The following is a 26556-nucleotide window of genomic DNA, read 5'->3' as shown; positions in this document are numbered from 1 at the left end:
ATTTTAACTAATAAGGAAAGAAAGAGAGAAACTCATCACTAACCTTAAGGAGAAATAGGGAAGGGAGAAATGAGTCTTTCTGGAACATCCTGTTGACTAAATGATGTTGGGTTAAAGATTTTAAAGTATTGTTCCATTAATTTACTTTATAGCTGTTGAAACATCTACTGAAAAGTTTGTCTTGGAACTGAAATTAAGCATCACAAGGAATGCCAAGAACAGCATTTCTGGGAAGAGACCCATATCTTATGAGCTTAATGTATGTGCATTGAAGAAGTAGCTATTGCAATTCTGGCAGCTGGGATTTGCAATGTAGAATGCCACAGTTCAGGGCTCCAGACAGCTGGCAACGCCCCCCTCAGGATACTCCATTCCCTGTTCTTCTCCCTATTTACCGCTTTTTCCTCCTGTACAGTCAATTAACATTTCATGCCCACTGAGCATACTCAGTCCTCATTAGGCTGCAGCAATTTTGAACCTCGCATTGGTTCATTCCTCTAAACCATTTCTCTAATTCTTCACATCTTGGGGTTCCCACAAGCCTGTTAATAGCTTTTTCTTGAACATGGATGGTGTCATTCTGACCACATAAGAACAGGCATTTGCAAGATGAGGAAGTAGGGAGTAGCAGTGAGGAAGAGAGGTGCCCACTGTGGGCAACTTGCCCTTGGGCCCCTCAAAATCTTGAACTGGCAACTCAAGATAGTGTGCAATAGAGATGCACTCTCCAATAGTATGAATGTAACATGGCACATTTGCCAAAAAAAGTTGGCAAATCTTGAAATAAGGCAGGGCAGGGAACCTTCCCTGGTCAGTGGGCCAGATCTTTATCTCAAAACCTCTGTCGGGTCAAATTTGTCAATCCACCGGTTAGGACTTTGAAGACCCTTTTGCAAGCAGCGCTGTGCTACTCTTTGAACATCCAGTTTTCAGGGCTTCAAAGAGCAGCACTGGGAGAGAGAAATGGTTTCCGCTGAAGGTGCTGATAAAATGGCATTTCCCCTTCATTTTAGCAGATGCTCTACCATTGAGCTATGGTTTCCCCCCTGAACTTGCCACTTCTTACAGCCCTAAAAACACCATGTGTGCAGCACATATCGATCAGGTCCTTTGGTCACACAGGTTGAGGTAAGATTTTTCCAAATGATAATCTGAAGTCAATGTGAAATTTTGCATTACTGAATTAAAATACTCCAGCAGGTGTCACTGTAGGCATAGTCAAAGTAAGCAGAATCATTATGGCCAAGACAATAGCAGAATGTTTCCTGTCCTGAAGCATTTTCGTATGCAGGGTTTATACTGCCTTTGGGACTTCTCAAGTCATCTGTGTGAGCACCTGATCATATTCATAAGTGGAAGAGCATCAGAAGCGAGCAATTTGCAATGCAAATAAGCATTCCAGCTAATGGAACGTTTATACTCCAAACTGACTAGAGGAAGAACTGCTTTGAGCCTTACGCCTGAAAACACGAATGGTCCCCTCCCTGCTTTTGAGCACCTGTATTTCAAACATAAATACTTAGAACTAAGTCCCACAGATGCTGTATTCACACAAGGGCACCAGTGCATACGGAGACAATTTTTTTCTGTGTGTGCTTTCATCAATGTATGAGCACTTTCAATTGTATTCCCCCAATATCTATCTTGATGCTTCCTGGCCTGTCCAAACTAGTGGGCAGTGGGATGTATTTCTGCAGTGTGTTGTTATAGCGAAAGGGCAAGCTCTGGTGATTGGCTATTGTGTTCATTCTTATAGGGCAAAAATGAATTCCTATAAGAGAAGCACAAAGGAAACTTGATTATATGGCTAAACCCTAACTGCTGGTCACCTAAAATCAGGGCTTTTTTTTTACAGCTGGAACTCAGTTCTGGCACCTCTCAGGTGGGTGCCACTGCTATTCTAAGAGAATGAGGGAGGTGTTCAGGGTGAGTTTCGGCACCTATTTTTCTAGAAGAAACAGTACTGCTTAAAATTAATCACAAGATTATATGGGTTTTATTTAGGGCAGCCACTTGCATATCACAAACAGATGAGGCTACATATTTGCATAAATTTGCAGGTGCTAACTGACATGCATAGCTGCAGATTGAGAAATCACTGCTGAAATTTAACAATCCATCTCATCATTGGGGAGAAGACTGTGAGGGCTTGTCCACATTTCTGCTTGTCCGGTGCTTAGAAAGCATGGGTCCAAGTTTTCCTGTTGCCCCAGTCCTTTCCTGGGGAAAACTTGCTCTTCAGTGCTAAATCAGAGCAAATGTCAATCTGGATAAAGTTTGAACTGCCATTTGCTCCAACTGAGCACTAAAGAGCAGTTTCCCCCCAGGGAAAGAAGCAGGAATGAGAGGAAGTGGGTAAGCCCTGGCTGTGATCAGGAACCTGTGTGCCTGCTCTGTTTGCTTGTCCAGGTACTAACTATTGAAAGGCAACTTCAAAGATTCTGCTCTCCCTGCTTATGGGCATTTTTTCTTAAACCGTGCAACTCTTCACATAGAAGATTGTTCTCTGACAGTCAGAGCACTGTCTCTGTAAAGCATTTGAGCACTCTGCTGAGGTCTCTGGGTGGAATGGCTGTAGGAGAGTCTGTTACAGCTGCCTCCTATATAGATTCTAATAACCAGGCAAGCAGATTAAAAGTTGAGTCTCAAAAAACACTGCTGGTATTCAGGCACATGGCTGACTCACATATTGATCTTTGTGCTGGGGAGGCAGCCAAGCTAATCCATACAAAATCCCTCAAGGAGCTTGATCTCAACCAAGACAGATGTTATTTGCTTCTTGCTTAGGGTCAAGCTCAAAGTGATATGCTAGGAAAGAACAGCTTGCTAATTGGACCATTGAAATCATTAGTGTTACTGTTTAAGGCCGTGGGCTGCCAGGAAGAAAAGGCAGCAGAAAGGAAAGTGGATGGTTCTGTGAAGCCTCATCAATTGCTTCCTTTAGGTCGGAACTTGCTCTATACAGTCTTCATGCTTAATAAACATGAAGCCCTCCCTCTGGGGTCACTAACCTCTGTGCAGAACTGAAGGTTGGTCTGAAGTTCCTCAGACCACAGATAATTATGTTAAACAATGGAGGAAGGTCACGATAGGATTAAGTTAGGTTTCTCTCATATTTGATGATACTGGGACCTCTTCAAAATGGTGGAGAGGTACTACACGGAAGACAACATACTCTGGCCTCTGCCATGAGCCAGGGAACCTCAGATCACAATCCCTTTTCCTTTTGCATCATTTCTTTTCGATTATAAGCATGAAGGTAGGGAAAGTGTTATTACTGATCATTCTAAAGCATTCTAGGAGCTTTTTCACAGGCTGAAGAGTAGGGTAAACAAATAAAAATTAGCAACATCAAAGCTTACATTTTCCTAGTTCAGTACAAACAATACAACTCCAGATTTTAAATATGTAAGTGTGGCTGCTCTGAGCCAACCTCAGCTTGATTTGTTGGACCCTGATTTGGACATTAATGTGGAAACATTTGCCTACCCACTATATAGTAGCTACTTAATGCCTTTCTTATGGTGGGTGTAGATACAGTAGTCTCTGCCCTAGGCTGTACTCTGAGCTTTACCAAGCTTTCCTGAATACTTAGCAATTACATGAGGTTGGTCATAGAATCATAGCACTGTAGAACTGGAATAAGGCAATGAAGGAATAACCTCAGGTGTTGGAGACTACAGTCAGAAGGCACCTTTCCACAGTTGTAATTACCACACACTAAGGTATTAAGTGGCTACTGTGTCTTCTGTATGCAGCCTATTCAGCATTCACAGAGATAGTACTGATTCATGCAAAATCTTAATACCTTGAACTGAGCCTGGTAGTTCACTGGCTATGTGATCCCACCTCACTGCCCCAGGTGGTAAGTAGTAGACAGAATCTTCTATTTTTCAATTGCATTTCCCAGTCAGGAGGGTTTTTATACTCAGGGCTTTTTAAGACATCCATTTATTGAGCTTTGATCTTGAGAGGTTTGTAGGGAGATTAGATGTTGGCTACTTGATGAGTATTCACTCTGCTGTCTGAAAGACCTACACTGGCTCCCAGTATGTTTCTGAGTACAATTCAAAGCACTGGTCTGACCTTTAAAGCCCTAAATGGCCTCGGCCCAGTATACCTGAAGGAGCATCTTCATCCCCATTGTTCAGCCTGGACACTGAGGTTCAGCTCTGAGGGCCTTTTGGTGGTTCCCTCACTACAAGAAGTAAGTGTTAGGTTTCTATTCCCCCACTGCATCTCAGATATGTGGGACTGTTAATCATCACATGTCTGTGTACATTCTAACACTAGCTGTTGGAGCACGAGAACGGATGTTTTGCCTTTCACTGTTCCATTTTCATATTTCTGTTGTTCCCTTCTCTCTGGGAGCAAGAAGGAGAGGAGACATGTTCCCTTTTGTTCTGAACTTGTAAATAATAAAGTAGCTTTAGTGCCGCCCCGTCCCTGGGCCTGGCTTCTGCTGATGTTTTGTTTACTCTGCTAATGTGTGCCCTACTGTCGGAAGACATCGGTCACGTAGTCCTGTCAGAAAGGAGACAGATGATTTCTCCGGACAGTACGCAGGAGGGAGAACCAGGCAGGCAGGCATAATGGTGTTTGGCTGGACGCCCACCCTCCAGTTTGGACCGTATCCTGACAGTAAGGTTAAAGGGAACAAGACAGAGGGCCTTCTTGGTAGTGGCGCCCCCCCTGTGGAAAGCCCTCCTATCAGATGTCAAGGAAATAAATAACTCTCTGACTTTTAGAAGACATCTGAAGGTAGCCCTGTATCAGGAAATTTTTAATTTCTGATGTTTCTACATTTTTTCATATGCTGTAAGGTGCCCAGAGTGGCTGGGGAAATCCAGCCAGATGGGCGGGGTATAAATAATAAAATTATTATTAATAATAATAATTATTAGTAGTATTACTAGTATTATTATTATTATCTGCAATGTTTTCGTTGAGGGTAGCTGACATTGCTTCAAAGCAAGTATTATCCCATCCTTGCCAGTGCATTTTCTTGCCACTTTCTTTATCTCAAAAAGGTCTGATCTTTTGGGGAAGTGGGTTTGTTGTGCAAGAGCTCCAAATCAACTTTCATTGCAGAACCTAAATTTGTTGGGATGTGACTGAATTCCACCCCAAAATAGTGACAATCTGGAAGTGCCCTAGTCCTCCCCCCCTCTTGAAGGTGCTGGGATTATCAGCAGTCTGATATATAGAGACTATAGAACTGGAAATTAAATTCTGTGCAGGAAAAAACACCATGATATATATTTGGCCATACTGTCATACGCATAATGGAGAGAGGCAATTTCCTTTATATTGGAGTCCACATACTTGTATTTGTTCCCTAAAAGCAAAGGGGAACATTATGTTCTCCTGCCTCCCATCAACTCTTGCAAAGTCCCAAAAGGAAACCTTCAATAGAAAAGATTGGCTGTGATACCAAGGAACAACGCTGAGCCAAGCAAAACTGCATTGCTGTGGATGCAGAATATGGCGACACATGACCAATATCTTTAAAATGAGGCTAGCAATTCCGGGTCGGCGCCATCGCCGAATGGCGGACTCCCTCCGAGCTCCGGAGGGAGTCGGCTGGGTAGGGGTTGGGTCCTGCCATGCCGGCGACGCGGGGACCCTCAAAAACCATGGGCGGAGATGCCCATGGACTTGGTGACTCGGCGGGCACCGTTTGCGCCCCCCCGACCCGCGAAGGAGCCTTTTTAAAGGGAAAGATGCCACTGAAACCAAGTGTAAATCATATCTGTTTTTTCTTTCTTTCTTGCTATCTTTCCTTTTTATTCTGGAAAACTTTTAATAAATATTATTAAAAAAATAAAAAAATAAAATGAGGCTAGCAATGACTGTGAATCATGACAGACACATACTATCTGAACTCCAGTGAAAGGGATTTGAGCTGGCCGAACAACTGTGGAATTCAATCATTTTGAAGGTTACACAGGCCCTTTCTATGGTAGTTTTTAAGCAGGCCCTGAAGACCTCCCTCTTCTTATACATGTAGGTCCCACTATCCAAACACAAGACATTCTAAGGAAATTGTTTGTAAGGTAAAGGTAAAGGTACCCCTGACCATTAGGTCCAGTCGCGGACGACTCTGGGGTTGCGGTGCTCATCTCGCTCTATAGGCCGAGGGAGCCGGCATTTGCCCGCAGAAAGCTTCTGGATCATGTGGCCAGCATGACTAAGCTGTGAACCAGAGCAGTGCACGGAAACGCCGTTTACCTTCCCGCTGGAGCGGTACCTATTTATCTACTTGCACTTGATGTGCTTTCAAACTGCTAGGTGGGCAGGAGCTGGGACCAAACAACAGGAGCTCACCCCGTTGCGGTGATTCGAACCACCGACCTTCTGATCGGCAAGTCCTAGGCTCTGTGGTTTAGACCACAGCGCCACCCGCGTCCCATGTTTGTTAGGTTAGTATTTGCATAATGAGTTCACAATTCCCCTTGATTCCTATGGGGAAATTTCTAATCTGTTTCTGACCGTGGAATTTTGACCTGAAAATGATGGGGGAAAACTAGGAAAACCCTCTGAAACCTTGTGAAAGGCAAACAAAGAAAGGAAAAATGCTCTCTTATTTGTCTGATCTCTCCCCTTATGGTTTCAGGCAAAACAGCTACTGTAGACCAGCAAAACACAAAAATGAAGGTTTGTTTAAAGCTGCTGGTTTGTTTACACAGGTCTGGCTGTTTGGATATCTGAATCTGCAGTGTGTATAGTGAGGTTTGGGTACTAATTTCTCTTGTTTGAATAAGTGAAATTTCATATAACAAGCATCGGGATAGATGAATGCATCAAAAGCTCCAGAATCAGAGAGCGCATTCTGAATGCCATTTGGTGGGGAATAAGAAAAGGAATCCCTGCGGCGGGGTGCGCTCCCGCTGCTCGGTCCCAGCGCCTGCCAACCTAGCAGTTCGAAAGCACCTCCGGGTGCAAGTAGATAAATAGGGACCGCTTACCAGCGGGAAGGTAAACAGCGTTTCCGTGTGCGGCTCTGGCTCGCCAGAGCAGCGATGTCACACTGGCCACGTGACCCGGAAGTGTCTCCGGACAGCGCTGGCCCCTGGCCTCTTAAGTGAGATGGGCGCACAACCCCAGAGTCTGTCAAGACTGGCCCGTACGGGCAGGGGTACCTTTACCTTTACCTTTTAAGAAAAGGAGAAGCCAGTTCCCACAGACATCTGGTTGGTCACTATGGACAACAGGATGCTGGGATAGGCAGGTTGTTGGTCTGATCCAGTGGGGATCCTCTTATTGCCACTTGCTGCCTTTCCCCCAACACTTAACTGCTGGCTTCTAATTTCCTCTTGTCAACAGGGGCGGGAAGATTTAGCTGTTTCATGTACCATATTTAGAAGCCATGTTCCATTTAGGGCAAATGGAAACTATTAGGCTGCCACTTCCCCCTGCCTTTAACACTTAACAGACGCATGACCACTAGCCATTCAGTAAGAGCAGTCTTCAGTGCATCTCCTTGCCTGGAAACACAGAACCTCAGTCAGTGTGGGAGGTGAGATCTCAATAATAGGTGCAGTGGTACCTCGGGTTACATATGTTTCAGGTTACACACTCCACTAAGCCAGAAATAGTGCTTCAGGTTAAGAACTTTGCTTCAGGATAAGAACAGAAATCGGGCTCCGGTGGCGCAGCGGCAGCAGCGGGAGGCCCCATTAGCTAAAGTGGTGCTTCAGGTTAAGAACAGTTTCAGGTTAAGAAGGGACCTCCGGAATGAATTAAGTACTTAACCCGAGGTACCACTGTACAATCACAGTGAACACTTACGCAATTTCTATTTATTTCAGTGAGGGTCTGCAGGAAGAGATTCCATCAGCTTTGGCCGCAGACATTCCTGGGCTGGGATAGCTTGACCATAGCAGTCCAGGCCCTGGTAATTTCATGACTGGAATGCTGCCATGCACTCTCTGTGGGGCTCCCCTTGTGGCTGGTGCAGAAGCTGCAGTTAGTGCAGAATGCTGCAGCATGATTGGTGACAGCATATTAAAACTTCTGCTCAAAGACCTGCATCAGTTGCTGATCTGCTACAAGGTATTCTGATTAGCATATAGAGCCTGATCAGCTTGGGCCCAGTATACTTGGGGAATCATCTTACCCAGGCTTCTCCAACCTTGGCCCTCCATATGTTTTTGGCCTACAACTCCCATGAGCCCTAGCTAGCAGGACCAGTGATGAGGGATGATGGGAATTGTAGTCCCAAAACATCTGGAGGGCCAAGGTTGAGGAAGCCTGATCTTACCCCTATTTGACTGCTTTCATCTGCAGAGCTAGCACTTTTAAAAGTGCCATGTTCATTTGGTATCTGTGAGGAGTCCATCTTTAGTGTAGCAGCACATGTGCTCTGGACTTCCTGGTCTATGAACACTGAGCAGGAATTGTCCTTCTTTTGTTTTAGACCCCAGCTAAAATGTTTTTATTTCAGCCAACTTGTTCAAACTTGTAATTCAGTTATGTAGACTTGGGTTTTTTTTACCTTTTGCTGATTGTATTTGTTTATTGTTGATAATTTGTATATTACTGATGCATTGCTGAATACCACAGCTGTCAAATTTCCCCTTTGTTTAAGGGAAATTCCCTTATTCCAAATAGGATTCCTCACAAGAAAAGGGAAACATTGACAGCTATGCTGAATACAGGGGAGAGTCCAAAATGATTCAGGACACAATCTAATGTTAAGTTCAGCTGACAAAGAGGTTATAGAATACTATGCTGGAGTGCCAGCTATATTGCCATTGTGACAGATATGTTCAAACTGTTTAAATATTGTGATTTAATTGTTGTAATCCACTCTGGGACCTTAGGTTGAAGGGCAGGTTAATAATAGCAATAATATGGTGGCAACATGTGCCAAATACACTAGGTGTATTTGTAGCAAAGCTACACTGTGGGAATAGTTGAAATGGGGGGTGGGACAGAGTTGTGGGGAAGACATGGGCAGCACAGGGTGAAGCACCATTATTAGCCTGTCTGCAATGTACACATCTCAGATTAACCATGGCTTATGTTTTCAAATGATATGGAAGCTGGCCTGAAGGTGAACACATCAAACAGTAGTAGAAGCCACATATGAATTGTTGGTAATATCATATGTAAAGTACTTTGCTTCAAACACCAGCAGTGGTAATGCACTGAATGGCAATGTGCACATAGCCTAAGGCAAAACCAGGAACCTTGGGCAAGGATTAAAGGGTTGATTCAGAGTCTGTATTCTAGGGCCGCAGTTAACGACAGTGGGCTCACTTGAATGAACCTGTTATAGAAAGATAGAATATGCACTACTGTACAAATAATAATGTAGCAGCAAAACACCTGAACAATATGAAATGGTTCACATTCAAGGCATTCATCAATCATCTATAGAGAAAATTATCAAATTCTGCTTTCAATCTCACTTAAAATAAACTCAGAAGAGAAAAGGAAAATGCTACAAGAAGTCACTTACACTTCAAAATTATAAACAGAAAAAAATGGAAGTGTGTGGTATTTATTCCCCAAACTATAGCCTGGCATATAATAAATGCAAAACAGAAATGCCAAAATAATACTGGATTGTTCTTTCATAGACTGTGATAATAAACTCTGCTTAGTATGAATTAGGCCAAACAAAGCAACAAAGCTATTTTAACTGACCTATTTTAACCTCACCAGCATTTGCAAATAAAAGCTAGATGTAACCGACTCAAAGAGCTAAACTAAGTCTCATGATGAATATTTTAAAAGGTCTTTAAATGTCACCTAGTAAGGCTTAAAATATTTCTTTAGCAATTTAGATTGTGGAAATGTGAATAAGCATATAGTATATGTAAATTTACCTAATGAAAGGATAAAAATCCTTCTGTTTACGTAGGGATTTAAAGCTATTGATCCAGCTACTCTATCTTTGTGGGTAAAATACTAAGATGGAGAAGAAAAAGGGAAATGGAGTCTGGGGAAGGGAGAATGTCCAGTAGGAACCTGGCCAAGAGGTCAGTACCAGAGAGGATTAACCTAGAAACTAATAAAGTACAGTAAAGTCATTGTCGGATAGCAAAGAACGAGGTTAGGATTAAGTAAAATAAACTAGAAGCAAAAACAATTTCAGGCTGCTAGAATCCAAGTCCAGGAGTCTTGGTAGGATTTGAAACCTAGACTGTCAAGTAGACAATAGGCAGTTAATGTCCTGTGGAAATATTAGAAAGCAACAGGAAGAGGCTTCAGGATCTGATACAGGCTTAGAGTGTCCTAAAGCGGAAGGAAGGAAGTAGGTTATGAGGTGAAGCAAGGGCAGTGAATGTTTACATGGACAGAGAATTACTGCAGGAACATCACTACAGCCCAGACATTCTGTACTACTTCCTTGCCCCACCTCTTCTGTACCCATAAAACAAAATAATTCAACTGGATTGATTGATTTAAATGTGGCAAATTAGCTTCTTTGAATATAGTTCTCTCCTTGATAAAATAAAGAATACCAGAGGAAAAGGTTGGAGGGATTCATTTTAGGGCAGTTTTATAGAGAGGAGTGGGGTTGTTTTCTAGTGGCAGGGTGTGTGTGCATAGAGTAGAGAAGTCCTTACTTTTGGCCACTGGAAAACCCCATCAAAACAACCCCATCAAAATGATTCTGCACTCTAGCAGTACCACTTCTTAAATTTATTAAATTACTTTCTGTAACAATGAGGACTAGAAATGTGCACTTTAAAAACGAAAGGTGAAGTCCTTAGGAATTGGTGACATATAAGGGCTCTTGATTGGAAGGGAGAGTCAGTGATTCAAGGCACGCCTGGTGTCACACAAAGGCTGTGTTGTGGGCTTGCTGTCTGATTTTTGTGAACAGGTCTGCCACTGTGGTTTTTGCAAAAAAAAAGTTTCCAGATGGATGCTGAGATTTGACAAAAGAACATCAGTGTTCCTTGAATGGTTGTGGATGATCTCCTGAATGAGCAATGCACCTGTAGTGCAGGACTCAGAGAGATGCTTAGCAGATAACTGGGTGGGGAAAAGGAGGAATTAAATATAGAAACAGGAAAGTGGTGAAGAATGCTACAGTGTTTGAAATTTACAGCACTACTTCTCTTTCTTAAGCACTGCAGTATCATGACTTCATAGGTGGAGAAACTGACACAGCAGCAGCTTCCTAAATTTTGTACTCATGGCAAAATAAAATTCTTGTTTTTGACTTAGGAATCAATTGAGGGCACATGCATTACTCCCTTTAACAGTAAACTCAGTGCTTTTGTAAGGACTGACATGGAGCTAAAATGAGACCACCGAGAAGTAAGAAAATCAAGTTTTAAAAGGCACTATTGGACTCATTTTCCATGCTGGCGAAAGACCTGAACAGGGCCCTAACTATACATTATGATTTTGCAGCAATTTTTTTTATTGCTATTATCATATATAGGAGAAATTGCACTGTAGACATTGCCACCTCTCTGAACCAAGCATTAGCGATGCAACAGCATTAATTTAACTCATTGCCCCTCTCTTTTCATTACCCCAAACTTTTTCTTACCTTGAAAAACAGCTGAGCTGTGGTGTCTTCATTTTCATCTTCTGTATTTGTGCTCTGTGTCCTGAAGGAAAATAGATATTGCCTCCACACTGATAGGTCATAAAAGGGCATATTTCTAAATCCAATTCCACACTCCGTTTTCTTTGGAAAATGTCAGGTTTTTTTATAGAAAATATACTTCAAATCCAGACACTGAAGCAAATGAAAGCAGCATAAGATGAACTTCTCCTTGAATCAATGGGACAAGTATCTGATTCTCTTGAAGTTTATTCGATCTTTCCTGCACTGCTTACAGCTGGGAGGGCAAACAGGATTATCTGTTGTCTGTGCAGCTCCTTTGAATTCCACAAAGTATTAGTCCAAGTATTAGTGGATTGCTTTAGCTTGGTGATTGCAAGTTGATAAAGATTCTAAAACAACAACAAGAAGAAAAATGAATCCTGATACAGAATATCTGATGAAGCATCTAAACTCATTGTAGCCGTGACAATTAACACTGAGAGCAAAGCAGCATTGTTCAGTGAATTGGTTTTTACATGTAGTCCTGTACAGAAAAGATTAGGCATAAGGATGACACAGTTCCACAGGGATTGGAACGTGACACTGAACTGCTGAGTCCAACTTAGACCAGTGGTATTTGTCAATCACAGAGTAGCCAACTGATTTAACTAATCCTTCCAGTCTAAATGGAAATGTGACTTTAGCAATATAAGTGAACACTGAGAAACTTCAGGTAGCTTATTAATAGGTCTTTGATTCTAGCTTAAATATCACAAAAATAATTTCTCTTTCTCTCTCTACAAATAAGACCTGATTAACCGGTTGCATTAAACCACACCATTTAAATTATATGTATCCATCATCCATTCTGCCTAAAGGTGGGAGCAGAAGACTACAGAATGAAAACCAGGTTAAATTGTCATAATGGATTCATTCATTAGAACCTGTTAATGATATGACCACTTTAGTCTGTCAGCAATACTTTCATAATTATATTTGTGACAAATTGGTGGCCTTTGGTTTCGCTCTGTTCTGTGCTTGCTATAATCTAATTACAGCAGCACAGTCTTTCGCAGACATTATGTTTTGCAGAACAAAATCCCTGTTAGCTCAGCTTTTGAGAGTGATTTATATATTTTGTGCGTTTTTATGTATTATGTTGTACAGGAGGCTGCATGGTAGTGTGGGGGTTGTGCTGGACTTCAACCAAAGAGAGAGAGACAGGCTACCCTGTGGCCTACCAAATATTGTTGGGCTCCAAGCCAGCATGCCATTGGGTCAAGGATGGTGGGAGCTGTAGTCTAGTGACTCCTGCAGAGCCACAAGTTCCAGATCCTTGCATAAGTCAAGTCTGTTGGCACCCTTAACACCATGAAGGGTGGGGACTAACAGATGGGCTGACCCCAAGTTATTTTATACATTCTGGGTGAGATCCAAGATCATGCCAGCAAAAGTGACCAGTCTTGCCCTTCCTCTCCTTTTCAGCCTTCTCCATACTTTGCTCTAGAGGGCCGCCAACTCCCTGGAGCAGATTTGGAGACTGAACAGCCGGCTGCAAGAGTGGAGATGAAGGGGGAGTCTTGTTTGCACAAGCAGATCAGCTGCGCAAGTGGGGATTACCCTCAAGGCCCTGTCTCCCCCCCCCCCCCCCCCGATAACACACATGGGAGGAAGTGATGTGGAAGAACATGTGCACGCAGGAAAGAACCATGTGTGCAATTGGAATTTAGTGGCAGTAGGTTTAGCAAGCCAGACAACCCAAGTGATTGCCTTCCCAGGAAGTAAAGCACCTGCAGCTACAGCAGCAAAATGAAGCTTGAGAACTGTTGATGTTTTGTCATATACTGTAATCAAATGAAAACATATGAAGGCATACATCAGGAAATACGGAATATTGTTTCATCTCATTAAATTGCAATTTGTGTTTGGTGAAAGTATTTGAACTTTTGCTTTCTCTGTAATAATAATAATAAATTATCATATTATTGAGTTTTGTTCCATATGTTAGCAGTTCCCACCGGAAGGTGTGCCATTGGTTTACATTACATAAAACTGAAATATGTCATTTGAAGACTGATACTCTGTCTGATCGCAACCCTGTACCTGGCAATTAGTCTCACTGAATTAGGTGCAATCCAGAGAAACAGAGAGAGAGCTCTTTGTGTATTGTGGGCCTTTTATTTCCATTCTGAACATTTACTTTCCAAAATGCACAAGAGGGATTGTTATTATTATTATTACTTGAAATAATGGGATGCACAGCTATAATAATAATGCAGTGGTAGCTCAGTTCTTGAACTTAATCCGTTCCAGAAGTCCGTTTGACTTCTAAAATGTTCGAAAATCAAGGTGCGGCTTCCAATTGGTACAGGTGCCCCAGAAACAATAGCCAACAGCTGCATCAGAAATACGGCTTCTGAAAAACGTTCGAAAACCGAAACACTCGAAAAACGTTCGAAAACCGGTTTTCAGTGTTTGTGAGTTAATTTGTTTGTCAACTAGGCCGTTCGAGAACCAAGGTTCCACTGTAATAACAATTTTATTATTTATTCCCCACCCATGTGGCTGGATTGTCATCTCACCACCCCCCTTACCACCACCACCCACATTAACCCTCTAGAATAATAATTTAATAATTTATTATTTATACCCCGCCCATCTGGCTGAGTTTCCCCAGCCACCCAAGGTATCACTGTATCCTACTTTTAAAAGACATCTGAAGGCAGCCCTGTTTAGGGAAGTTTTTAATGTTTAATGCTGTATTGTGTTTTTAATATTTTATTGGGAGCTGCCCAGAGTGGCTGGGGAAACCCAGCCAGATGGACGGGGTATAAATAAATTATTATTATTATTATTATTATTATTATTATTATTCCTACTCATATTGAAATACTGCCCCTCAATGAGGCCAGACTTAGATTCACAAAATGTTTAGGGGTATGTGTACCCCTGCGTCCCCCCAGAAAAAAGCACTGACTACAGGAGTTTGCAGATGTAATCTCAGAGCCACTGTCTATAACCTTTGAGAATTCTTTGAGAACAGTAAGGCTTTTTGACAAAGTCCCCCATGATCTTCTTGCAGAGAAGCTGGTAAAATGTGGTCTGAACAATGTAACTGCTGGGTGGATTTTTAGCTGGTTGACTGACCAAAACCCAAAGACTACTCACTGATGGAGAAACAAGTGACAAGTGAGATGCTTGTTATTGTTCAACGTCTTTATAAATGACTTGGAAGAAGGAATTGAGGGGGTGCTCATCAAATTTGCAGATGATACCAAAATGGGAGGAGCTCCCATTTCTGTCTGCCGTAGAAGACAGAACTGGGATACAATATGACTTTAACAGATTGGAGAGCAAGACCCAAACTAACAAAATGAATTTCACTAGGGAAAAATGTCAGGTTTTAAGCAGCTGCACAAATATAAGATGGGGGACCCCTGGCTTGTCAGTAGTACACGTGAAAAGGAACTAGGGGCCTTAATAGACCACAAGATGAACGCGAGTCAACAGTGTGATTGCAGCAACAGCAAAATAAGCTAATGTTCTTCTAGGCTGCATCAACAGAAGTAACAGTAACAGATCAAGGGAAGTAACAGTACCACTTTTCTGCCTTGGTCAGACCACACTTGGAATGCTGTGTCCAGTTCTGGGCGCCACAATTTAATAAGGATATGGACAAGCTGGAACTTGATGATCAAAGTTCTATGTTTGTGTACGTGCGCGCGCTGCGGGGAGGGCGAGTGCATTGGAGGTCATTGCGTTACTAAACTTGCCACGGACCAGGCTATATGATTGTTTTATCACAGCTGCCTGCAAATGCTCTCTTAAAACTCTCCCATTAACCCTCCAATAACGTTAGAAAATAAAAAGAAAAGCGTTCTGTGACGCTGAAAATAAAAGTTGCGTCTGCACAGCGTTCTAACGTACCGGCCCAGCACGCTCGCCCTCGCGGCGTCCCCCGCCTCCTCTTTTGGCTAACATTTCCCGCTTCGCGAACGGTGCCTTCCCGGGACCCGTAGCGTCGCCCTATCTCGGCCGCTGTTGTTGTCAGCTGAGCGCAGTCACATGACCGTGAGCCTCGGCTGTCCCTCTTCTGCTTAGCTGCTGAGTCTGGGTCACCCGTTGCTGCCGCGGATTCCGGGGACTTCATCGCCGGCCTACGAAGCGAGGGAGGTAAGTGAGGCCTGCAGCCCCGGGAGCGGGACAGGGGCTGGAGCGGAAGGCCTTGGGGTGGGGCTGGTGGGCACAGGAAGCTGGCAAGGAAGCTGCGCGCTGCCCCGGAGACTCAGCTGGAACTCACGGAAGGCCGCCCCGTTCTCGCCTCCCGGGCTACCCACGTACCCGCTGTACGCAAAATACTCTCAGCTAGGAAAGCTCTTGCGGATTCCCAGCATCTGTTTAAGCGGCGAGTGATTATCTCGATACCGCAGGGAAGGTCACAAGCAGAGCAGGGTGGTTCTCTTTTATCTCCAGGCTCTGGTACTTGGGAGGCATTACTGAGGTTCTGGCTTTCTAACCCCCTTGCTGTTGTGACTAATACCAGCCTTTGCTAGTCTTGGAATCCATGAATTTGATTGCTCTGCTGCACTCTCAGCTAAAGGGCTAGATGTTCTTTAAGTGGTGCAGAAAGGCTACTAAAATAAGTGCCAAGATGGAGGTGCTTCTGCACATATTTTAAAAAAGCAAAACAGCACAGGGCCACTCTGATCTTGGAATGGGAATTGTCTAGTTATTTCAGTCTTTCTATAAGAGCTTTGTTTTTCTGAATCTTGCTGTCCTTGAGCTTACTGAACCATTAGGTTTTCTCTCACCACTTCGTTAAATGTTTGTGCTCCTTGTAATCATACCAGTACTGCTAATGACTTTTGGAGTACGTATAGGTGCACTTAGGTTGTATGCTAGAATGAAAAATGGTTGTTCAGCTTCCTTCATCTGAGGTAAGACTTGATCTTGTTGACACTAACGCAGAGGGCAGAAGGAAATGTTTCATCCAATAACAGTCATTGCATGTTTCCAGTGAAAGGGAGGAAACAGTTTATATGGATTTTGTGTGTAGGCAAATGGTCCTGATGAAGTTTGAACAGGTTCAGTCAGGCTGAGTTATCTAATGTTTATGGAGAGTTCTGCCCTAACAATGATTTAATGCATTAAAAACTCAGGCAGCTTGTTTTGGCATCAGAGCTGGACTAGGCCAGACACCCCCTAAGAAAGTAGAAAGCAGAAGTGGTGAAGGTCATACATTCTGGTATTCAAACTATACTTCCATTCTGTAAAAAGAAAAGAAAAAAGTATCACTTTAGGATGATGTGCAGTGCAATCTTGTTCATGCAGCACAATCTTGTTCATGCTTGAACTTGTGCTTACAGCTAGAAAGGGTGTACTGTATAGGGTTGAAAAATTGGAAAGTTACGCCTTAGCTGGAAAGGGGAAGTGACATTGGTTATAGGTCACAGGAGGTAGAACTCAAGTTAATCCTTAGCTGCTGGGCAAAATTACTTGCTGCCCGAACCAGAAACTGTTTGTCTCAAAAATGAAACTGAGTTTTGTTAGACTGAACCTTATTTGGCAAGAAATCTACAGTCTCAAATGTGCAGATCCCTTCTGGAACAATGCCCATGTCACATAACACTGAATAGTTTATGATAAATAAAAGGGCATTCTGCACATTTTTTCTTGTGTTGTTGTTGATTTATTTACTTTTCTAAAATGAATTAGCACTATCAAAGTAAATATAAAAGTGTGATAAGCCCCACCCCATCCTAATACAATAATAAAAAATACCCAGCATCAAAGGAGCTATATCCCACTGGGAAGGATTTTTTGAATTAATTGTTTTAGCTTGGTTGGAATAATTGTTCAAGAGATAAGGAGGTGATCAAACTTTTCTAAGTAGAGTGTTCCACAAAGTAGCTGCTACCTCGGGGGGGGGGGGGAGGGGGATTGCCCTGAGCCAGAGCTGATCGAATGTCAGAAGCGAGAACACTCTTTCTCTCCAAGCTCTCTGTCGAGTTGTGTGTGTGTGTTTGAATCTAGAGTATGTGTGTTCCTGACTTTGGGATTAGGGATTCTGCTGGTTTACTGTCTGTCTCCTTGCCCAGCAGCCTCCCTGTCTGAACTGATAGAGCTGATCTTGGAGGTGGTGCTGAGGACTCCCAGATTGCTGATGTTGGGGGACTTCAACATCCATGTTGAAGCTGTCAGCTCTGGGGTGGATCAGGACTTCATGGCTGCCATGACGAGCATGGGGCTGTCCAAACGCTTGTGGCAGGTCACACTCTGGTCCCTATTTTCTTGGCTGAGCAGGAAGAAGGTGATCTGAAAGTGAGGGATATTGACATCACTTCTTGTCAGGTCAGATCACTTCCTGTTGAGATTTAGGCTTTCCATTGCATCCTCATTGTGCTGTCCAACAGAGCTTTTCCTCCCAAAGGAGGTGATAGAACTGATGGTAGCTTGCAGTGATTTGTTTGCAAAACATCGCTTACATCCACTGGGATCTTGACTCCACTATTACAGCAGATAACCCTCAAGGGGTGTCCAGAGCACTGTCTAGTCCTGTTGTTTTGGATGACTTTCAGTTGGTAAGGCTTGAGGATATTGACAAGGTGCTTGGATTGGTCAGAACGCCTGCTTGTACTCTGGACCCCTGCTCCCCCCCACCCCGGCTGATAAAAAACTAGCAGAGAGGGGACAGCTAGCTGGGCCAGGGAGTGGATTAATACCTTGTTGTGGGAGGGGGTGGTCTCTGCCTGCCATCTCCTATATCATACAGGTAAGGGAAGTTATGTGGATTGCCAAAAAACACCCCAGCCTAAGTTTGGAATATAGTTCTGTTTTATTCAAAACTGCGTTATGTATTGCATGGATATCTTTTCAAAGCTAATCATGTTGTATATATTACTGTAATACTTCTGCAACTATGTGGGCCTTGGACTTAAAAAGAAAAATGTTAGAGGATGTTTGATTCCAAATCAGTGTACAGTCAGGATAGCATAATATATAATGCCTGGAAAATTGAGATGTATGCAGAATAGACTTCAGTGAGCAACTGTAGAAAATAAGCAAATAATAAGGTACGCAAATGCCTGCACCTGGAACAATCCCGTGGAATATACAGACTTGTAAGCCTCATTAATTTCAATGTTAAAAAGTTAAGTACATGCTTAATTCTTTTTTTAAGTCAGTGGGGTTTAAACTTTTGGATGAAGTATAGTCACTTCTCGTAGGTTTAGCAGCTTTCTAAACACAGTTTCAGACTCTTGAAATCACTTTGTTCAATGTAAACTGATAGCAGCCTTTATTTTCTTAACAGGTTTTGAAATCAAGATAAAAATGGATATCCGGGGTGCTGTAGATGCTGCTGTCCCCACCAATATCATTGCTGCCAAAGCTGCCGAGGTTCGGGCCAACAAAGTGAATTGGCAGTCATATCTCCAGTAAGTTAGTATCTGGGCACAGGTTCCCAGAAGGAGTATATATCTCTAGGCTTCTAAACTAGTTACAGTTTTTATGCTCATGGAAGGTCTTGCATGCTGTTAGGAGAACTGGAAAAATACTGAGTTAGTGAAAATTAACTGTTATTACCAGAAAGGATATTTCGTTAAAACAAATAAGGCTAGGGTTCCATGGATGGATATGATTGATAGAAACATTTTTTCCTAACAATTTTCATAAACTTTTTCAGAAGTCTGGCAAAATCCAGTTTTTAAAATGCCAATTTGTTGAGGAATTCCACTATCCTTAAGACTGCTTTCTGCCATTTAACTACATAATTAAAGGTAAAGGTAAAGGTAAAGGTACCCCTGCCCGTACGGGCCAGTCTTGACAGACTCTGGGGTTGTGCGCCCATCTCACTTAAGAGGCCAGGGGCCAGCGCTGTCCAGAGACACTTCCGGGTCACGTGGCCAGCGTGACATCGCTGCTCTGGCCAGAGCCAGAGCCAGAGCCGCACACGGAAACGCCGTTTACCTTCCCGCTGGTAAGCGGTCCCTATTTATCTACTTGCACCCGGAGGTGCTTTCGAACTGCTAGGTTGGCAGGCGCTGGGACCGAGCAGCGGGAGCGCACCCCGCCGCAGGGATTCGAACCGCCGACCTTTCGATCGGCAAGTCCTAGGCGCTGAGGCTTTAACCCACAGTGCCACCTGCGTCCCATAACTACATAATTAACTACACACAAAAAAGCCTCCCAGAGCTCCATTGCCCATAAGTGCATGTTGGTTTGTAGAAGACATACAAAGAGATCACAAAGAAGAATTTAACCAGCGCAAAAGAACATTCCCAGGTCAAAGGGTGGGCTGGAATGTCTAAATAGTTGTGGCCACATTCACTTACTATCCCCCCCCCCTTTGATTCATTAATTCACAAACAATACCAGTGAAATTCACAGGAAAGCAAACACCTAATATTCGCCAGGCACTGTCTGATGAAATAATTACAGAATTGGAACAGTATTATATTGTACAATAATAGTAATGAGATTACAGCCTGATCAAATTCAATATTGCAAAGGAAAAAAAAAGACTGTTACTACTTCATGTGAACAGAAGAACTACACTTCTTGCAAGGAAAATCTATAATTGAAAGGAAAACTTAATCACAAGTTACTGTGTCACTGACTGACTGCAAGAGGGCTTTAAAAAAAAAAAGAATAACATCACTTAGGACATGTTCTTTATCCCTAATCAGCAGCTGTTTTTCCTCATGGCCTTGGAATTATGTTGGTCTGTCATTGGAAAGTTGTCAGGGTGTTGGGGAACCGAAAGATGTAGGACTGCTGTCTAAGAATCTTTATTTATTTATTTATTGTTACCAGTGTCCAGGATTAGTTACTATTCTGAAATCATAGGAATGAATATTATATTGGAATCTAAAAGCATATATTTTTAATAAGGGTTTTTTCTTTGGGCTTGATGATCTTTTCTAAGCAGTCTGCTAATTAACTCTAAATTTAAGGGAAGGCAAAATAGTACAGTACATTGAAATTCACAATCAATAGATGATTTCCTGTGGTTTACCCAATATGTGTTAATGTTACATAAAAATACACTGAATCATTTATTTATCAAAATGTTTATATACCACGGTGTCATAAAAAATATGTCATAGTGCTTTACAACAGTGTATAAACATAAAATGAAACAATAACATTTAAGAACAAGTTAAGAGCAAAAGAGAAATTAAAAACACATGTCAATTGACCATTGTGGACGATGTACTCTTAACTGCCTGCATAGGCCTGCTGGAACCAAAAGGTTTTCAGCAGGCGTTTAAAAGCTGGCACAGAAGGTGCCCATTGAACTATTTGGCAGGATTTCCCGCAGGACTGGTGGAAACTAAAGGCTCAGTTTCTCATTGTTGTCAGGTGAGCCTGACAACTCAGGGAATGACCAAAGATGGTCCTGTAGATGATCTTGGTGATCAAGCTGGGATATAAAGTTTCAGGAGAACCCTGAGGTATCCTGGATTCAAGTTGTAAATCAATACGTGAACCTTGAACCAGGCTCAGTAGCAGATGGGCAGCCATTGCAGCTGTTTTAACGATGGTGTCAAGTATTCTGAACCAGAAAAGGTAAAAAGTAATCTGGCTGCTGCAGTCTACATTAGCTGGAGCTTCCAAATCAGACCCAAGGGTATAAAGACTTGAAAACAGTTTACTCAAAACATGGTCAACTTTATGCTGTTCTTGTAGACTGTACAAGAGTATTTGGCCTGATCCAACAGGCCTGTTCTTAAGTTCTTATGAAACTAAGTATAATGGTACCTCTGGTTACAAACGCTTCTGGTTACGAATGCTTCAGGTTACGAGCTTCGCAAACCCGGAAGTAGCTGCTCCTGGTTGCGAACTTTGCCCCAGGATGCAAACAGAAATCGCGTGCTGGAGGCCCCATTAGTGGAAGCGCGTCTCAGGATAAGAACGGTTTCAGCTTAAGAATGGACCTTCGGAACAAATTAAGTTTGCAACAAGAGGTACCACTGTAGACCTTTCAAAAGCAGTTTATGATTAGTCATGGAGTTGGGGTTTACTGCTTCAAGGAAAAAAAAGTCAAAAATTCCATTAGCCTTGGCTCCATAGAAGCTTTTGAATCGTCAAAGATACACTGGGGTCTTCACTGCCCTTTTCCTTGCAAGATAATGGCTTTGGACAGCATCCATGCTCTTGGGCTAAACACAGTATATGCTCCAAATTTATTTAATATGTTTGGAAAGGGAAGTGTGCTCAGTAAACAGTCACTGTAGGAAATTATTACATTAGCACCTAGGGAAATTTTTTTTGAACAGCAGGATATATTCTGTTAAATCTACAAGCAGTAAAACAATGATAGCACAGGAAGTCCTTAAAGCTTTGTTTTCCTTGCTAGAGGGCAGATGATTTCAGCAGAAGACTGTGAATTTATTCAAAAATTCGAGCAGAAAAGGAGCCCAGAAGAGAAACAAGAATTGATTAAAAATGAAGGCAACCAGGTAACCCAGCATCTCTTTGGGGCAATCTCCTAGGGTTGTTTTGTCTTTGGCATTCTGGTTTTAAAAGTTTGTCATCTATATTTCTGCTTCTGTGCCAGCTTTCCTCATAGATCATTTGTGAAAATGTCCTGGTGAATTAACCGTGTGCCTTCCGCACTTTCTACCATTGAGTATGATGACAAGAAGCATAAATAATGCAAGCCAGAATTGTAAAGTTGAAAGGGACCCCAAGGGTCACTTAGTCCAACCCCTTGCAATGCAGGAATCTCAACTAAAGCATCCATGGTAGATGGCTATCCAACCTCTGCCTAAAAATCTCTAAGGAAGGAGGGTCCACAACTTCCTGAGGGAGACCGTTCCATGGTCAGTTAGCTCATACTGTTGGAAAGTTTTCCCAATGTTTAGTTGGAACCTCCTGTCTTGTAACTTGAAGGCATTGGTTTGAGTCCTACCCTCCAGAGCAGGAGAAATCAAGCTTATTCCCTCTGCCATATGAAAGCCCTTGAGATATATGAAGATGGCTATCATATCTCCTCTCAGTCTCCTCTTTTCCCGGCTAAACATACCCAGCTCCTTCAACTGTTCCACATAAACCTTGGTTTCCAGACCCTTGATCATCTTGATTGCCCTCCTCTGCACACGTTCCAGCTTGTCAACATCCTTCTTAAATTGTTGTGCCCAGAATTGGACACAGTATTCCAGGTGTGGTTTTCCCAAGGCAAAATAAATCATGGAAGTTTCACCAGAGTCCATAGGTCATGTTAAAATGCCTTAGACCGCTGTTTGAATATGCAGTCCTCCTTCTGAGCATTTTATGGGTTCTGCTATTGCAGTCAGATTATTTCGTGTAACTGATCCAAAAGTGTAGTTGAACTGCTTGCCGTTTGCATGCTAGTGTGAATCACACTTGGTGCTTAGAGAATGTGGCTTAGGGTGCCATAGGGCATTGGGTTATACTGCCTTATACTGAGCCGCAACATTGGTCCATCTGGATCACTGTTGTCTACACTGATTGGCAACAGCTCTGCAGGGTTTCAGGAAGAGTTTCCCAGCCTTGCCTGGCAATTTGCCGCCTCCTTTCTTGCAACTCTCTTCTTTCTCTACCCCACCCCATACTGTTCCAGAGGGTGCCTTGGCTATGCAGAGCAGCTTTGGGGGAAGTTGGGGCTGCAGTGAGAAGGAAACAACTCAAAAACCTTCTTGCACGAGTATACTGACACTTGTACATCTCTGACTACAGCCATTGTAAATATTTTTTTTAAGTTGCTTGTTAAAGTATAGGCACACTTAGTATAAGTACTCCTCTTAATGCTGCAGTTGTTGTTGGATTGTTGTTGTTGTTGTTGTTGTTTAGTCGTTTAGTCATGTCCGACTCTTCGTGACCCCTGTGTCTTCGTGTCTTCTGTTGTTGATAGGGTTGCCATATTTTGAAAATGACCTTCCCGGACAGTGCCTGCCCTCTTCCATGCTTCGGTGGCATGCATGTGTCCCTCCAACCCCTCCCCCAATAAATACTCCTTCCCCCAAAACCCAGACATTTCAAGTACAGTGCCAAATTCTGCCTGGAGGGGCATACTGCCCCCCCAAAAAACAGGACATGTCTGGGAAATTCCGGACATAGGGCAACCCTATGTTGGAGCACTTGCCCTATGAATAGGTCTTCTCCTGTTTAGACTAGGAACAAAATCAATCTCCCCCCACTCCCATATTAGTTAATTTTGAAAAGTATAACGGGCAGTTTTGCACATTTTTGTTGAAGTTAGTGAGGCTCAGCATACATAAATGTCTTCATTATTGCCTCCCCTTTGTGCCTGTTAGAAACCATAGTAGACCTTAACTTCAGGTGTGGGGAGCTTTTTGTCCTCCTGATGCTACTGAACTAAAACTCCCATCAGCCCCAGCAAGCATGGCCAACGGACAGGGATTATAGGAGATACCATTTAGCAACAACTGGAAGGACAAAGGTTATTACCACCTGCTTTATTTTATGGGATTGTGTCTTGTTCTCTTAATCTGTGGTCTTGTGTCTGCAGGGCATGCATTAAACACAGCATACCTTTATATTCTAGAGGAAACAGTCAATAACCCATTGCCAAATTCTGTTTGGACTGCTGATTAAATGAATGCAGCCAGTGAAATAGTAGTAGGCTAGGGAGGAGTTTCCCAATACTTGTGTTTATTACAGTGAAACAACTTTGGATTGTTTCAGTGTTCCTCACACAGGCTGTGCTTGCAAAATTGCCAAATGAAAATAAGAATGAAAACACTTGCGAATAATTCTAACTTTCTTTGGATTACTTCTTTCTGCCCTAGTGCGCTAAAACGTTCATAAACCTCATGACTCACATCTCCAAGGAACAAACGGTTCAGTACATTTTAACAATGGTGGATGATATGCTGCAGGTAAGTTAATTGGTCCCCCCCCCCATTTCCAGTGCTTGTTGGTATGTGGGTATCTCATTTCAGTGCAGACAAGTTTCTGCTTGCTTCCCACTTTAAATTGGTTTGCAAGGCACCAAGTGGCCTTTAGTGATTTTAGTAGAGCTTGTGTGCTTTATCTGCTGAAATGATCAGCGGTGGCCAAGCAGCAATGCCTTGTGGAATAAGCTTTCTGTGATCAACATCTGCTAGGTTCTGCCTGCACTCTGTACTTTGTGGAAAGTACCTTTGATACAGTTAGTAAGATTGCATTTACAGCTTGGAACAAGTGTGGCTGAAACCATTAATAGATGAATCAGTTAACCTTTTTCAAAAATAAAAAACCCCAACAGAGATATGCATTTATTTTTATTAACATTCCCGACTACATCCTACGGAACAGCACTTTATCCATTGCATATAGCGTAAATTGTATAAGATCATCATTAATCAAATATAAATAATGAGCCCACTTATCCATTTTATCTTGAACTGTCAAATATTAGGGGAGTAACTTTTCATTTTTTTTGGCAGGACGCAGGTGGCGCTGTGGGTAAAAGCCTCAGCGCCTAGGGCTTGCCGATCGAAAGGTCGGCGGTTCGAATCCCCGCGGCGGGGTGCGCTCCCGCTGCTCGGTCCCAGCGCCTGCTAACCTAGCAGTTCGAAAGCACCCCCGGGTGCAAGTAGATAAATAGGGACCACTTACTGGTGGGAAGGTAAACGGCGTTTCCGTGTGCTGCGCTGGCTCGCCAGATGCAGCTTTGTCACACTGGCCACGTGACCCGGAAGTGTCTCCGGACAGCGCTGGCCCCCGGCCTCTTGAGTGAGATGGGCGCACAACCCCAGAGTCTGTCAAGACTGGCCCGTACGGGCAGGGGTACCTTTACCTTTACCTTTAACTTTTCATTTTATTTCATTTTATTTACTGTTTTAAGTTTGTCTGTTGACACTCTAAGCCTTTTCTTCGGCTGTCCGTAGTTTTTTGTTTATGATATTCATTATGTGGATTAATATTTTAATTCTGTCTATTTCTTGAATTCTGTTAGTTGCTTTGATTGCCTCTGTAAGGAGGGGAGTAGCAGGGTAATAAAACATTGTGGTACATGTGGTCAGGGAAGCTGTGGTTGGTGGTGGCGCTATTATCACAGGTATGCTGTATATTTGCTGATGTGTTTCTCCCCTTCAAAGGAAGTAAGAAAAATACATTTTGCATGAAATATGCAAAGCATTTCTCACTGGACGTATGCATAACTTCTTTGATTTCCATGTACATGCACAAGCCAGTTCTGTCTGCTTGGCAACAAATCTTTTATCGGCCCGATGACCTCCTTGATTTTTTATTTTTTTTAACAATACATTTTGTTCTGAATAGTGCAAAATTACCTTAATGTGTTCTAATATTTTAGATTTGTAGCAATTACATTTTTAAAATAAGACATGCTTAGCACGAATCATGGTGATTATACAAGCTCAGGCAGCATCACTTAAGTGCACTTACAGGCAGATCTTGGGCTGCTGTACCAAATTACTTTTAAATTAACACATTGTGCTGATATTCTGGGCAAGCATATTACCTGAAAAGTTTAAGCTGAGAGTGAAAGAATCATAATGATTCAGAACAGGTAGGGGTCTCAAATCTCCTGCCAGAAGCATGAATCCTCTCCAAAGCAGGGGGAACACAGAACTGGCTTGCAAAATCAAACAACGATCCATCTAGTCCAGCATCTAGTTTTGTTTGCTTACAACATTTAAAGACCACTTTTCAACAGAAGTCTGTTCATGAAGCAGCTTCAACAACAATGTGCATATACATTGGCAGACAATGGGTGACTTACAGGGAACTGGTGGATTTTACAGGGGACGACGACCCCAAAATGAAATCAGTTGAAAACTTAAGGAGCCGACTTATGGGTTGGTTGCAATATCACCAGATATACAGCATATTTAAATTAGATAGAAAGAATGGATTTCTGGACCAAAGCTCACAGTTTGAAAAAGAACTCTTACAAAATAAGAATAAACTTCTGTCTAAAATGTATAGTTTTTTATTGGAATGGGAAAGAAAAGACGAGCTTGTTAAAGCTTCAGTGGCACACTGGGCAATAGATATAGGACACAATATAGATCTTAATCTCTGGAAGAAACTTTGGAAAAGCG

At 42.6% G+C, this 26556-nt stretch overlaps 2 protein-coding genes across 4 annotated transcripts in view; one reads left to right on the top strand and one right to left on the bottom strand.

The window, feature by feature from the left end:
* Positions 1–15565, bottom strand: part of RGS20 (regulator of G protein signaling 20) — a 47424-nt gene extending 31859 nt beyond the window's left edge. For 2 of the 3 annotated variants that reach the window (XM_079983410.1, XM_079983403.1), the window contains exons 1-2: positions 15446–15528; positions 11519–11928 (exon numbers count right to left, since the gene is read on the bottom strand). In XM_079983410.1, coding sequence (XP_079839536.1) covers positions 11519–11629 — 111 coding nt within the window. In that variant the 5' untranslated portion in view covers positions 11630–11928; positions 15446–15528. Of the gene's footprint in view, positions 1–11518; positions 11929–15445 lie in introns of all 3 variants that reach the window. The other variant, XM_079983405.1, reaches the window with a different exon arrangement.
* ATP6V1H (ATPase H+ transporting V1 subunit H) overlaps positions 15566–26556 on the top strand; it is a 32728-nt gene continuing 21737 nt past the window's right edge. Inside the window, exons 1-4 of the mRNA XM_079983354.1 lie at positions 15566–15691; positions 18831–18954; positions 21879–21981; positions 24295–24384. Of these exons, the coding sequence (XP_079839480.1) occupies positions 18851–18954; positions 21879–21981; positions 24295–24384 (297 nt within the window). The 5' untranslated portion in view covers positions 15566–15691; positions 18831–18850. The remainder of the gene's footprint in view (positions 15692–18830; positions 18955–21878; positions 21982–24294; positions 24385–26556) is intronic.

The sequence above is a fragment of the Podarcis cretensis genome, assembly GCF_951804945.1.
Source record: "Podarcis cretensis genome assembly, chromosome: 7".
NCBI lineage: Eukaryota > Metazoa > Chordata > Lepidosauria > Squamata > Lacertidae > Podarcis > Podarcis cretensis.
Note: the sequence above shows the minus strand (reverse complement) of the source record. Positions and strands in the feature narration are given on the sequence as shown.